The 15,875-nt window shown below is 40.8% G+C and overlaps 1 protein-coding gene across 2 annotated transcripts in view; it reads left to right on the forward strand.

Annotated features, from left to right (window-relative positions):
• The window catches only part of ICE2 (interactor of little elongation complex ELL subunit 2), a 152,826-nt gene that overhangs the window by 19,882 nt on the left and 117,069 nt on the right, over window positions 1-15,875 (forward strand). For both annotated transcript variants that reach the window (XM_033920479.1, XM_033920480.1), the window contains exons 3-5: window positions 1,684-1,960; window positions 4,475-4,594; window positions 14,710-14,844. In XM_033920479.1, coding sequence (XP_033776370.1) covers window positions 1,684-1,960; window positions 4,475-4,594; window positions 14,710-14,844 — 532 coding nt within the window. The remainder of the gene's footprint in view (window positions 1-1,683; window positions 1,961-4,474; window positions 4,595-14,709; window positions 14,845-15,875) is intronic.

Consider the following 15,875-nt stretch of genomic DNA (forward strand, 5'->3'; position numbering starts at 1 on the left):
CTGAAAACCCAATTGGACTGGTGTTCTTTCAGGACAGGGTTGGGAACCACTGGTCTAGAGGGCTTTCGGGGCAGGAGCGATCTTCCTACGCTCAGGAAATGGCTATAGGGAGTTCCTGACGTAGTCTCGAGAGACTACGGGAACTCCCAGCAGCCATTTCCTCATGGCGATCTGCACGGGGCAGGAGCGTAGGAAGATCGCTCCTGCCCCGAAAGCCCTCTAGACCATCAGGTAAGGCCGGGAAGGCGGCAGGGAGGAAAAAAAGATGGATTTTTTTTACATTAAGACTGTTGTTTTTTGTTTTTTTTACCGCTCCCCAGAAAAAATTGCGATTATATGAAACCGTGAGTGCAGGAACCACGAATGGGGAGGGGGAAGTGTACTGCTTTCTGAAGACTTGAATACCATCTTTGCCCATTGTTCACTATGTGGATAGGGCGGCCATGGATTGTTTGAACAATCTTGGGAAGTAACTTTAGCTCTACCCTGGACACAGGGAAAAATCTGGACCGCCAACCATCATGAAATAGTTTTCAGACCACTGATCAGTATAATGAAGAACCAGAGACACAGCTAGTCAGTGAAGCTGTTCTGTCCTGTTTGTCATCAGGCAGTTACTTGGAGAAGTTACAAGACAGAATTATGGATTGGCAACTGTCTGAAATATCGGATTTTGTGCAACATTAAGTTTACAGGTTTATTCATTTTATATGCCGCATAATTGCACGTAGCAAATTCAGCGGTGTACAATATAAAATAAGCAAATGAAAGATACTCTATTGCTTTTAGTAGAAACCCCTCCCATGTGTGCAGTAACAGAGAAAACACTGCAGAAGGGTTTATAAGTGCTGTAGAGCCAAGAAGAGAAAATTTATGGTTGTACCCCTGACTCCCATATGCCATACCATATTGTTTCTTCTACCTCACAAATGTCAACTGGGAATCGGTGTGGCTTACATAAGATTAATAAGGTTAGCAACATAGGCATTATGAATCGTAAGCAAGACTATAATGGAAACGGATGCATTTTTAGCATCTTCCTAAATTGAAGTTAGGAGGAGGTCTGATGTAGTAAGCAGGTTGGGAGGCCAGAGAAGTCTGACATTCCTAGCTGAGTGGAGAAAGTATTCATCATAGTCCTGACCATTTTGCTTTGCAGTTTTGGCTAATTGAAATTAGCTGGCACTGAGGGAAGAGAGCCATCTGACCAGGGAAAAAGAATAATAGTTATACTCAATAACCCACTAGGTGAGACAGGATCACTTATATGGTTTGGAAAGGTAAATACAGTGTTTGATTTTTGTTAGGCAAAAAGGAAGTTGCCTAACTGATTGATGTGGATTATAACTTTTGCTGGAATTTTGTGTGAGTAATTTACTTTGGACTATAACCAATAGATAATTCCTAAATCAGGATTTAGTGCACTAATAGATCAGATCTATATTTTGGGATTGTTTTGGCAACTGAAATCACCAATTATACTGCTGCTAAAGTTGCTAGCTCCCTAGATATTTCTAGATTTACCTTTTATTAGGAGGTTTATGGCGCACATTAGCAACTTATTGAAGGCAAATTCTAGCCACACTAATGTGTAAATGGTTTATAGTTTTAGTATTTATTTTTGTAATAAACTGGATTTTACTGATGTTGGGGTTGAAAAATCCATTTTCTATTCTCATATAGGCCTACAGAAGAAAAAGCAGATGTGCCAGCTAAAAATGCAGAGAAGGGGGAGGAGGAGGAGACAGGCCACAGTTCTCAGCCTTCAACTTCAGTTGAAGAATCTGTTAAACCAAGTACAGTGACTGCACCTTTTCCGGAACCCAGGATTCCCTATCCTTACTTCTCTTGTCTCACAGAAAAGGAACAGAAAATATATGTGCATCTCATGGCAAAGTATGCCAGCAACAGAAAATATGTTCCCTTGGAAAAAGACAAAGATGAATATTCATATTTTCTGGTATATGTTTTATATTTTTACCCCTTTTATACATTTAAGCAAAGAAGGTACATGAAAAGTTTTATTTCCAATGTTAAATCATGTCTAGATCTATTTTTGTTCAAAATTTTCAATTTTTACAAGTATATATCTTGACAAAGAAATAGGGTTACCATTGAAACAAGTTTAGAAATAATCAGTATCCATCAAATTTAACATTTAGTAACTCTATTAAACCTCACTATAGAGGACATCATTTAAGAGAACTGAAGTAAGACGTTTGAAAAGACAGGAAATAATGAAAAACTACCAGGAAAGACTAGATTTACAACTGGCGGACCTGTTAAGCTGCATTAATTTCAACTTGATTCACATTTGAAGGGGTGGAGATTGCTATTGGGAGTGGAAGCTTCCTTGCTTCCAATAAATTTTTCAAGTGTTCAGGATTAAAGAATGCAAAAGATTTCTCCTGTACTTTTAACAATACATTTGCAGGGGAACTGCAGGAAAAAAGTCTCTTTGAGGTCTAATACCAAGGGTTTAAGAGCCAAAAAGGCCTTTCTCCTCTGTTGAGTGGACATATAAAGGTCAAGAAATGTCAGAACTGAATTACCCATAAATTTTACATCTTTAAATCTGAAATACATTCGCAGTATCCAATTCCTATCATATTCTAGCGCAAATGTAGCAATAAGGGTAGCTGTATTTGAAATCATATCAGAACTCTCCGGTAGGCCTGTAATATCTAAACTGGCCTGCTGGTTCTACACTGGAATTGTGTTTTTTCAGTGGACTACCCAAAGAAATATAGTATGCTTTTGTTATCAGGAGCATAGATTCAGCAGAAATTTGCAAGACCTCTCCAAGAAATTTCTTTAATATCTCAATTGGTTGTAATATGGGAGATTGAGGAAAGTTCAGAAACCTTAAATTCAAGTGCGTCTCATAATTTTCTAGTCTTTCCATTCTCTGGTGAATATTCAAATTGTCCTTTACCAAAGCTGTTTGAACTTTTTTATCCCCTTCTAAAGTTTCCCCAAATTCCTTTACTTGGAAGTCCACCTTTACTGTAAAGTCCACCATTTATTTAGTATAAGATTGTACCACCTCTGGGAGCTGGAAAACCTTGTCTAAACATTCAGTCAATTTTTCCCCCAGAACCATAATGGCCTCCCATACCTCTTCCAATATTATTCTCTCCGGTCTTTTCTTCAACCTGGTGGAGCTCTGGGGTGTCCTTATGTTGCATTTGATGTTGTTTGCATCAATAAAAATTGTTTGAACCCACCTCTTTGAGAGTGCTTTCAACTCCTAACTCCTCTCACCTTGGGTTCTGCATCCCCGACTCTATATGTCATGTCTGTCTGTCCAAGTTAGAATGTAAGTTCTTCTGAGCAGGAACCGTCTCTATAAATGTCAAAATGTACAGCACTGTGTACGCTTTATAAGTGATAAGTAGTAGTAGCAGTACACTTGCTCTATGTATTAGGTATTTTTGCCTTTTGTGTATTTGCATGTTCTTGACTTGCAATATATATATAAGAACCTAAGAAGTTGCCTCCGCTGAGGCAGACCAGAGGTCCATCTTGCCCAGCAGTCCGCTCCCGTGGCGGCCCATCAGGCCTATTGCCTGAGCAGTGGTCCCTGCCTATTTCTATAACTTACCTCTTACTCCTATCCCTCTAACCTACCTCTACTCCTATCTGTACCCCTCAATCCCTTTGTCCTCTAGGAACCTATCCAAACCTTCTTTGAAGTCCTGTAACGTGCTCCTGCCTATCACAGCCTCCGGAAGCGCGTTCCATGTATCCACCATCCTCTGGGTGAAAAAGAACTTCCTAGCATTTGTTCTAAACCTGACCCCTTTCAATTTTTCTGAGTGCCCCCTTGTACTTGTGGTTCCCCATAATTTGAAAAATCTGTCCCTGTATATATGAGTAGTGCGAGGTAGACAAGGGGGTAGCATTCCCCATATTTGTAGGTGCTAATGCAGAATTGGTTCTCATCCCCTACACTGCCAATTTGATTTCCCTTTCCAAATAAGCAGGGAAAATTTACACAGCTGCATTTTTAAAAGTCTACCTTAATTTGGAAGTACAGTATTACATTTCACAGGTCATTTGTTACATTCTTGCATTATTTTGTTTTACCTCACCTTCCATTTTATATAGGAAAATTAACCCTTAACTCGGGGGGCCCCTTTTACAAAACCGTGCAAGAGGTTTTTAGCATTAGCTGGCACGCTGAATGTTCTGCGCTGTTCCGATGGTCATAGAGTTCCTATGAGCGTCAGAGCTTTCAGCATGCTGGCTGGCACTCAAAACCTCTTGCGCAGTTTTGTAAAAGGGGGATGGGACAAAACATGGTACTGAATCTTAACCACTTTTATTGATTGTTTACCAGAGCCCTGGGAGAAATTTGTCTGCCTTAAAAGGGTACAAATAGACTGTGAACATAGGATTGGTTGGTTAGTTATACAGTGATACTTTAGTATTCTTCATTTATAATTTGTTTTTTTTTTTCTTTTTATTGAAGAATTTGAAATCAGCAATAAGTGGTGAAATTGAAGACTTTCTCAAGTATGCACAGAATGCTGCAAGACGTTGTGCTAACGATTATAACATGATTACCGCAGATGCATGTCGCTACGCAGAGGTAACGCCCTGAATCTTGCATCAGCTTTATAGTAATATTACTTCAATGTCTCTTTACTTTGTGTCCCTTTTGCTACTTACAGTAATTGGAAAGTGAATTTCAAGAGTACATTAGAAGGAATGATATTTTTGGTGAAATTATATGATCCTGTTGTGAATTTGTTGGTAATCATTAGGAATGTGATAAGTCTATTAATGACACAAATTCCCAGAGGAAATTTCTTGAAAATGCTTCTAGTTAAAAACTAGTAGTGAGGTTGCAAAGATTATATCTACATGGGGGAAAACAGTTTAATAAAAAATTTTTAAAAAGAAGGAAACAACACTTCCATGTGGTTAACTCATGCAAGATGCGAGAAGATGACCCACCTTGACTTTAACATTTGTGTGGCATTTATATTTGTCTGTTTTGCTTGACCGACTTTTGGGGCATTTCTTTACTGTGAGCTCTCCTACACAGTTCCATTCAGCCAAGTTGTTTATATGTCCTCCTTACGCAGAATAGGAGTTGGTGGGCCCTTGAAAGCTTAAAATTGACCTTTTTATAGCTATCAGGCTCTTTGGACTCCACTAAAGGTAGCCAAAGTTGACGCTACCAATAGTTCCAACTGTTGGTCTTGTAAAATGGTTCTGGCTGCATTATTTCATTTACTTTATTGTCCACAAGTTACTGTTGGACTAGTGTTTGTCAATTTTTTAAAATTTATCTATATTGATACTTTTTTACTTATGAAAACTATTTGGAATTTCCAAATATCTCAGGGTCCTGCTTGAAAGGGGATATCTAGAGGTCTGATCATCTGCTTATGTGTGTGTGGTGGTTGTGTCCTAAGATCAAACAATAGTGGAAAGAAATACAATAAGCTATCTACATGTTTTGATGAGTGTACTGCCACTATTCACTATTATATACCTATTCTACCAATCTCAAAGTAACCTTTCCACCACATCCGCATATTAAGTCAGGATGATCAAATTGTATACTAAACATGATTCTATGTATGTTAACCCAAGATGATCTAACTGTATTGTACACATGCAAATTTATAACCTGTTTGTCTATGCATTATATATATATCAACTTTGAAATCCATTCTGAGTTTGTTGAGGAGGGTGGGCTATAAAGCGAACCAAATTTAAAAAATCCACCTTCCCTACAAAAGGAACCTTGCATTCCACCTGCAGACTCCTTCCAGCACTGTCCAACACCTTCCCAAGTGCCATTTTCCCAAGTGCGATATCGCTAGCGGCACCTGCTCAGACACAATTATAGCAAGTAATCACACCTATGGAGCCAAGCTCTGAGCTTGAGCCAACTCATACAATTACAGCACTTAACCAAACTTACCTGCTGTAGGGCACTAATCACTGAATGCGATTCTCTACCTACTGATCAGCACCAGATGAACCAAAGCCTACTCCACCCCTCCCAACATTAGATCAGATAACCCCTCGGAACACACAGTCCCATAATGGAGTCATCCTATGGTAAACTGCATAGACCACAACTGACGGGTAATCCCAACACTGGTTGGACCACACAGACACCAAAAATCATGCCACAATTACATCACTAAACTAAACCCGGACAACCTAATAAGAATCCCAATCACTTACAGTAAGGAAGTCATATTCTCCTTAATCCCATGTGGATATGTTAACGCGAGACCAGTGGTCAACAAGACTGAAATTATAAAAGTTCTGTTCAATGAATTACAACCCATGGATACCAATGCAAGATGACCCCAGAATACAACTACTCTGCACATTAGACTACAAAATCACCCACCTATTAAGAACTGGTCACAGAGGTGGCCGCTTGGCAATACTGCACAAAGCATCTTTTCATATCAAAATCATGGAATCTATAACACTCGACTCACTAGAACTACTAATGGTAGAAATAAATAATGACTCTTGCCAGTGCTTCATCTGCTGCATACTATCCCTCCTAGAAAGTGGCTAGGAGCTGAACCACAGTTCTCAGACATCTCAAGAACCACAGTACAATATTATTCCACTTTCGTCATAGAAGACCTCAAGCTCCACGTAGAATCATTCTAAAACCCTGAAATTCCTTGACCTTTTAAATGAACTAGACCTCATTTCTTTATTTCACCAACTCAAGTACCTTGGTAAGACTACGTACTCCTTAAATTCACCATATTCTGGAAAGAGAGAGAACCAAACTGCCCCCCCGAGTAGCCTCTTATTATAGAAGCAGAGTAGCTCCTGAATCATACTGGAACAAAATAACTCATTATGAGGGGGTGCTGAAAAGTTCTCAGCCCAACCAAGAAGGGAATGACGTGGAGCCATGAAACTTAAGAAGTTCTTCCACATATTCACTTGGGACATCATGTCTGAAGTTTCTGTAACCCTTCCAAAAAAATACACTGATGTCTGGCCACTGAAATACTGCTCCGCACTGCAATCAAGGTCAGCAATTTTAGGAATTGACACCGTTTGAGGCCTCCCTGACCTTGCTGCATCTTCGGTCTCCAAATCTCCACGCTGAAAGTTTGCACACCACTTCTTCACTGTGGAGTATGATGGACATCTGTCACTCAATGTTTGCATCATACATTAATGGATTTCCTTTGGAATTTTCTTCTGCAGGACTAGGAACTTTATGATGGCTTGGAGTTTCACACTTGAAAATTCCATATTTTTTGTTGACATGGTTCAATCAATGATCTAAAACGATGTAAAAAGACAAAGCATTTGGATTCTGCAAATTGGCACTTTGCAAAATAAAATAACACTCTAAAGCTACAGTGACAAAATTTCTCAGAATTTAAGAAATTTGTTGGGCTGAGAACGTTTCAACACCCCCTCGTATCCCTCCCTGACCAAGACTTCCTGGACCATTGGAAAACAATCAGTGAACAAACCATAAACTAGCCCCACTCAAATATAGCAAAAGAATCCAAAGATCATTGGAGAAATGGTTCGACTCAGTGTTTAGGTCCATTAAAAAAGCTTGAGAAACAGAGCACTACTGGCGTAAACATCCATCCCCAGAAAACAAGACTAATTGGCACTTGAAAATCCTAGAATACAAATAACTATTGACACAAAGAAGAAAGAGTACTAATCAAAGTGGCTACCCCAGCACCATAGAAAAAATAACCCAATGGCTCAACTGTCACTTAAAATACTGGACTTTTTCCCAAATCAGGAGGAGGAATTTTCTTAATGCCCATTCCCAAGAACCCAAACTTAGCCCCTCTGATGTGACCAATTATCGGCCAGTAGCTTCCATCCCCCTATTCATCAAAATGATGAAGGGATATTTACAATCCTTGAATATCCTCCATTCTTCACAATCGGGATTCAGGAAAAATCACAGCGCTGAGACAGTGGTTGCAGCACTAGCAACATAAAGAAAAATACTACTAAACAAGGTTTGCAGTGCAATCATAATCCAATTTGACTTAGTAGACTTTGATCAAATTTCTAAGATCTTCAGTGATTTCGGAGTTAGCGGCCTGGTCCTCTCCTGGTTCTACGGCTTCTTAACCACCTGGCACTATACTATATTGTGAGAATGGTGAACTTTCTGATAGCTGGCACCCTCCCAGCAGGATCCCCCCAAGGATCCTCACTATCACCATCAGTGTTCATCCTCCTAATGCAGTCCTTAGGAGCCACCCTAGATCTCACACAAATAAAACATGTCTATGCAGACAACGCAACTATCATGCTATCTGTAATTGCTGCATTAGTCAACACCCTCGCTGCTGTCAAAAAAGTGGACCACAAAACCAAATTCCTTTGGCTAGGACCCTCAACTGACCCATGCTACGCTCCAAGGATCACAGTAGATGACAGACTTCCCATTAGAACTATTTATTTATTTATTTATTTATTTATTTCATTTTCTATCTCATTTTCCCCAAAGACCTCGGAATGGGTTACAGGTTAAACATACATAATATGCAATTAACAGGTTATGATTTGCACTGGATTTATCCTAATTTGACATATATTAGGGATCTAATACCAATATGCATAATATACAGGTTACAATTTGACATAGGTCCAATATAAGTTTTTTCCTACTTGATACATACTAGGAATCTATAATCCAAATCTTAGGAGTAGAAATTTATAATCACCTATCCTTGAAAAGCCATCTACAATCAATAATAAAACAATCTTTCCTTGTGATGAGAAAGCTAAGATTCATTAGAATATACTTAGAAGCTTTCTGAATTTTGCTGTAATCCCTTATCCTATCTTGACTAGACTACTGTAACATAACTCTAGTTCTCTGCTCTAAAACGTTGCTAGCACGTTGACAGCTAGCTCACAATGCAGTGGTAAGACTCGTATATGAAAATTGGAACACCTACAGCCCTATTAAAAACTACATTGGCTGCCCATAACCACAAGGATCAAGTTTAAATTAGGCCTCACTACCTTTAAGATCCTGAGAAGAAATGCCCCCAACTACTTAACAAGACTACTTTAGGCGAGACCAATCGGGATCCCTGAAGAAGATCTTTTTTGGCTGAAACGCAGACCATGTTGGGTCCTCTTCAATTTACTGAAGTTGTGGATGAACTTTATCTCTTGGAATTGTGAATTATTTTCTTGTTTTAATAAAGCCTGCATCAGTAACATCAGACTCCACAGTTTTCTTTGTATTGAACTTTTATTCTTCTGTGGATTTATTGGGGGTCAGGTCTTTGGCTCTGCCATACATTAGTATTGAGTCATTTCGTGAGCTCAAGATTGATCCGCCTCGACTCCAGTCATCTCATTGTTCTTTTTTTAGTGGGTTCTAATCTCAGCATACATCCTTTCCATGGTACCCAGACATGAAACTCCTGGTTACAGAGCCCTGGGATATCCCAGAAGGCTCCCTCAAAGGGGCGAAAGCCATGACCACTCTGTATCCTATGGATCAAGAGTTCCAGCAAATATTTGTTATGCCAAAGGTAGATTCCCTGGTGGCTCAGGTGGCTAAACGCATGTCTTTACCCAGTGAGGGAGGAGTAATGCTGAAGGATACACAGGATCACAGAGTGGATATAGTTCTCAGACGGCAGCAATAACAAAACACAGCAATAAAACTCATTTACAAAATAGGCAAATTTGACCATGTCACTCCTCTTCTAAAAGAGGCACATTGGCTCCCCATCACTCACCGTATCACTTATAAAATCATCTTACTCTCCTTCAAAATAAAACTCTCTCACTAGCCCTCATTTCTTGATAAACTTCTCATCCCCCAATGTTCCCCACGCACTCTAAGGTCAACTGATCAAAAGCTTCTCTTTATTCCCTCCATAAAAGACTTTTATTACACACGGAAAATAAATTTCGCAGTAGCTGCCCCAACTTTATGGAATTCTCTGCCACAGCAACTCTGCGATGAACAACATTTAGACAAATTTAAGATAAGCCTAAAGACTTTTTTATTTCGTGACGCATTTGGCTGTGCTTAGACTTACCTTCTGTCTTTTTTTTTTTTCTTTTTTTTTTTACTTCCTTTTCTTTTTCAAGCAACCAACCGCACTAACAAAGCGACCCTACCCTATACGTTTTATCCCATTCCCACTTTCTCCTTTTCTTCTCAAATATGTAACTTTTCCCCTCCCTTCCCTTTTCCCCTCACTTTCAAGTTTATCTTGTTGATATTATTTATGTTCACATCATTTATTTTAAAATGCCAATTATTTTATTTTTTTATCCTTCTTACCTTTTAAATTTTATTGTTAACCGGCCAGATATTTGTTGATGGTCGGTATATTAAAAACTAATAAACTTGAAACTTGAGGCACTGGCCCTGGCCCTGGCCCTAGGAGTTAAGGTGACGTCAGCTGCTTCTTTCATAGCATGTACCTGTTATTCACAGTTGCGAACCCTGGACATGATGGTGACTGAACCATTTCCTCAGTTTGTGCTGGCATGGGTGGACTATGTGGCTGACGCACTTTATGATGTAATTAGAGTCATGTCAAGAGTCTCCATTTATTCCTTCTCTACCTGGGGATTAGACATTAGGCGGGCGATTCAACCTCCAAGACTATGCTTAGCAGGCTCCCCTCAAGGGTCAGATGCTTTTTGGCAAAGGTTGTATGATCTTATGGCCCATGTGCAAAATCGGCCCAAGTCCTTATTGGACAGCAGTCCTCGAAGCCAGAACTGGAGCTCCTTTTGGAGTCCCAACATTATCGCCAGTATGCCTCAGGAGACAAAGATATTCCAGAAGCCAGACACTCCAAGATACAGGTTCCTGGGCTACAACGGCAGCCAAAAAGCCAGAATGACGCCAAACCTCCAGCTGACCTTCAGAAAATTGGAGGTCGGCTCTTGGACTTTCTGGAGCCTTTGAAAGCATAGCAACAGATCTTTGGGTCTTGGATATTTTCAGAGAAGGTCACAAGATAATTTGCATGCCCTCTGTCCGACCTGGTTCATGGATTCTCCGGCGGGCCGACAAGATCAGGCCAAGTCCAGGCAAAGTTAAACAGATTGCTGGATATTCAAGTCATAGAACCAGTTCCAGGAGAACGCTCAGACAGATACTCTGATATTCTTTGTCGTGCCCAAGAAAGATTTTAAGGACTGGAGGCCCATTCTGTATCTCAAACATATCAATACGGCCCTGAGGGTTCCTCGTTTTCAGATGGAGACGGTGAAATCTGTTATTACGGCGGTCCAGCCAGGAGTGTTTCTGACTGCTCTGGATTTGACAGAGGCTTATCTCCACATTCCATTTTTCCCAACACATAGAAAGTTCCTGAGATTTCATGTGTTGGCGAATCACTATCAATTCAAGAAAATGCTGAAAACTCAATTATTTGCCAATGCCTTCTTATGCTAAGGTATATTTCAGTTGATAACTGCCTTTTAGAACTCTTTTGACAGCAATGTATGATTTATAGTTTGATTGTATTTCTGAATTGATTGAATTTGTACTCTTTTCTTGTTTATAACAGAGACGATTAATGATGTTTAGATATGTCTATGTTATATGTGGTAATTGCAGGGAAACAAAATTTTATGTATGTGATATGGAAACCGCCCTACCATTTGGGCTGGCAGTGGCACCCCAGACGTTCACCAAGATGATGGTAGTGGTTGCAGCTCATCTCCGCAGGGTAGCCTTATCTAGATGACTGGTTCACCAGAACCCCCTCTCGAGAAGATGGAGAAAGAGCAGCAGTGGCTGCAGTTGTGTAAACTTTGCAGTCTGGGCTAGATTGTAAACTTTTGAAAAAGCCAATTAGTCTCCACTCAGTTTTTGGAATACCTGGGAGTTCTCTTCAACATGGCATACGTTTTTCTACCAAAGGCATTGAGACAGAAGCTTTAGGGTAAATTACATACCTCCTGTTGCAGACAGAACTTACAGTATGGCACTACCTACAGGTTCTGGGCTTATTGGTGGCTGCCATAGAAGTAATGCCCTGGGCAAGGACACATATGCGTCCACTTCAGGATGTGCTTTGTCTCGGTCTCCCCAGAGAAACTCCCTACAGGTTCCTCTACCCTGGACGGAGGCAGCCCGCAGCAGCATGAGCTGGTGGCTCCACCCACAGTCTCTAGCAAAAGGGATTCCACCTCAGATCGATTCCTGGGTCACGCTGACAACAGATGCCTGGTGGGAGGCACACTGCAGTAGTTGCCTGGTGCAAGGGAAATGGCCACTATCCCAGCAGAAGTGGTCAATAAACAAGCTAGAACTGAGAGCTTTCCTGGAGGAGTGTGTGGCGCGGTGGTTGAAGCTACCCTGGGGTTGTGGGTTCAAACCCCGCGCTGCTCCTTGTGACCCTGGGCAAGTCACTTAATCCTCCATAGCCCCAGGTACGTTAGATAGATTGTGAGCCCACCAGGACAGATAGGGAAAATGCTTGAGTACCTGGTTGTAAAACCGCTTAGATAACCTTGATAGGCGGTATATAAAATCCTAAGAAACTTGAAACCTATAGTCGATACTGGAAGGCAGAGCCATAAGAGTATTCTCAGACAATGCCACAGCAGTGGCTTATGTCAACTAAAGGCAAAATTACTGTTCACTTGGGCAGAAAAGCACCTGCTGGCCATCACAGCAGCACACTTAGCCAGAGGGGACAATGTGTAAGTGGACTCCCTCATCAGGCACTCATTGGATCCAGGAGAGTGGTCATTAACCCTGTGGACAGTCCAAAACACTATAGGATGTCGGGGACATCCAACGTTCAATCTGATAGCAACAGTACACAATAAGAGAGAAGTTTTTCAGCCAAAGATACGTGACTGGTAGTGCAGAACTGGATGCCCTGGCGCAACCATGGCCGAAGTCCAGACCGCTATATGTTTCCTCCATATGGTCCTTATTAGACCGGATGGTCCATCACTTAGCATCTCAACCAGGGAAGGGTGATCCTCATGGCCTCGGATTGGCCCAGGCATCCTTGGTATATAGATCTGGTACGCCTACAAATGGATGAATGTCTCCTATTCCAGGTGTAGCCGGACTTACTTACACAGGGGGCAATTGCTCTAGAAGATCTGAGTCACTTCGGTCTTCTGCCATTCAGCTAGTACTGCAGAGCTGGCAAGATATTCTGGAAGGCTAAGCAGTCAGGATATTGTCAAATGATGCCATGGCGATGTCCTGAGACTAGAAGCACATTTGTTGTTTTAGTGGGTAGAATATCACCTACAGACACTCTCAGCTACTCACATAGCAGAAGTAGAGAATGTGCGGTATGACTACCTGAGCTAGCAGATCCTGGGGAGTGGTCCCTGTCCCAGAGAGCATGCAAAAGAATTGAATGGCGGTGGGGGCATCCAACATTCGATCTAATGGCAACAGTACCCAACAAGAAAGCCAAGATGTTTTTCAGGTGAAGATATGACTCCAGAAGTGCAGGCATGGATGCCTTAGTATAATAGTGGCCCGATATGGGGCTGCTGTGCATGTTTCCCTTGGCCCATGATAAGCAAGGTCATTCGAAGACTAGTGGCCCATTCGGGTTTCATGATTTTTGTTGCCCTGAACTGGCCGAAATGGCCTTGGTACACAGATCTAGTGCATCTGAAGAAAGACAGGAGCCTCGAGCTTCCAATTCATGCGACACTGCTCACTCGGGATCTGATTGACCTGGAAGATGCAGAACACTTTGCCTCAGACAAGTACGTATTAACAGTTATTTGAGTTTCCCTTTTCAAGCAGGATCCTAGAATGCTGAGGCTTCTGAAGTCTAAAAGCCTATCTAGAGTTGGTATGAAACTCCTTAACTGTTAGTGCAGGTTGCACTCAGGTAGGTGGCTAATGTTATTCCACCTTGTTCTGCTTTTAAATGTTTATATTATGTGGTTTATGCCTGTTACAGAGCAAAACAGTTACACTTCTCTCTCCATATTCACTGTGATAGGAGATTAACAGAACTGCAAATACAGAAAAACCACAAATAACTTTTTCATATGTTGTTCGCTGTTTTCTATTAAAAACCATTGTGAATATGGTGAAACCATGAATAACATGGTGGGAGATCTGGCCTTTTCCTGAAGGAGAGGCAAAACATGGCGAAGAAAGTGCTGGGAATCAGCTGTTTTTTCTGTAAATGCTTAGAATCAGTGATTTCTCTATGCAAGCTGATGTAATTTGGGGGGAGAAGCCAGCAAGCTAAAAACCGTGAATAATCGAAATAGCAATTGCTGAAACCATGAATATGGAGGGAGAAGAGTGCAATTATTTTGCAGGGAGTTTCCCCATGCCCCTCCTTTCTGTGTTATTTGTTAGTTACCTCCATTGCTTTGGGACAAACTGAGGGGCTACAGCACAGCCCTCTGGAAGGAGAAGTGAAGCAGTGCAAGAAGATGATTAGCAGCTTCTGCAAGGAACTCATGATTTAAGGGCTACTACCCATTAGTTCAGGATCGCTGCTCCCATTTATAGGAAAGAAGATTATCAAGGTAAGAACCTAATCTTTCTTTTTGTTTTCAAATAAGGGATTAAAATCAACCAAAATCAGAACAATCTTGAACAGTTACTCCTTTACAAAATGCAAATTTTTTCTTGAGCTACTTCAACTGTTGCTTTAAAATTTTCTGTAGGTAATATGAAGTTCCAGACTGTTTTCCTAATAATTGCTCGTTTTTGTGTTTTGTTAGGAGTTATTAAACGCTGGCCTAGGATATGTGAAGAACTACCCTGAATTCTACACTCTCAGTGAGATAACCAGTATCATGGGTGGCAAATTTAGTACAGATCTGACCTTAAAACTGGAAAAATGTCTTCTTAAATTGGTAATGCATTTTGAAGAAATTGTTTGCATACTGTGGCCCATGTCATTTTCATACTCCAACCATGTTTTCTCTATTTAACTTTTTATTTATGCAGCTATCTGAAATCAGCATAACTCTCAAAAGAAAATACTAGTTCATGTAGAATAAGGAAATACAATTTTAATAAGTAAACAAAGCAAAGAATCAATCCTATGTTGTATTAAAATAAACCACTGCAATAAGGTTGACATACAAATATTTATTTGTTTGAATATAAGAAAAAGAATAAGTTCTCTAACTGCTGATGAATACCAGTTAGATCTAATAGCTGAATCACAGTCCTTAGTTCCATTATCTGCTGAGAAAGTGTACCCCTCTTAACCATGATGCCAATATTTTGTTTATTTATATGTGCAAGAATTGGAACCATTGAACAATCCATTTTTTTTTACCAAGGGAGGACTCCAGGCCCACCAAAGTGTTCCATAAAGAATCCATAATTATTATCCTAAGCCTGTATGAGCTGGTGTATTCAGAAAAGTTATGCTTCTCTCTTTCACATGTGACCACAGGAGATTCCTCACCATTCTCCACACTCCATAGGCTAACCCCAACAGAGAGCTGCTTTTCTTCTTAGTGCAGCACTCGGTATTCCTGTTGACCTCCGCACAGAAGGCAATCTAAAAGGTTTCGTTACAGTTTGCCCAACTGTTAGTGTCTGTGCAGCTCACTAGACTCTGGTCTCGGTGGAGGTGCTCAAAGCTCTGGGACTGAGGCATCTTTCTTCACTTGTCAGTCTAGGTAACTTCTCAAAGCATGCAGCTGAGCTTCCTGAAAAAAAGGTGACGGTTGTCCATTCAAGGCGTGCTACTTGCAGAACTGGGGCTAAGGCTTTCTTTAGCTGAGCTTTTCTCTTCCTCACAGGTGCACAAGACATGACCTTCCCGAAGCAATTTTTTGTACTGTCCTGCTAGGACTTTCTACCCCCAGATCTGCTATCTATGCATTAGATCACTAACCTAATAGTTGGTGCAGTGGGCTGAGAACCTGGG

This window comes from Geotrypetes seraphini, chromosome 14 (assembly GCF_902459505.1).
Source record: "Geotrypetes seraphini chromosome 14, aGeoSer1.1, whole genome shotgun sequence".
Classification (NCBI taxonomy): domain Eukaryota; kingdom Metazoa; phylum Chordata; class Amphibia; order Gymnophiona; family Dermophiidae; genus Geotrypetes; species Geotrypetes seraphini.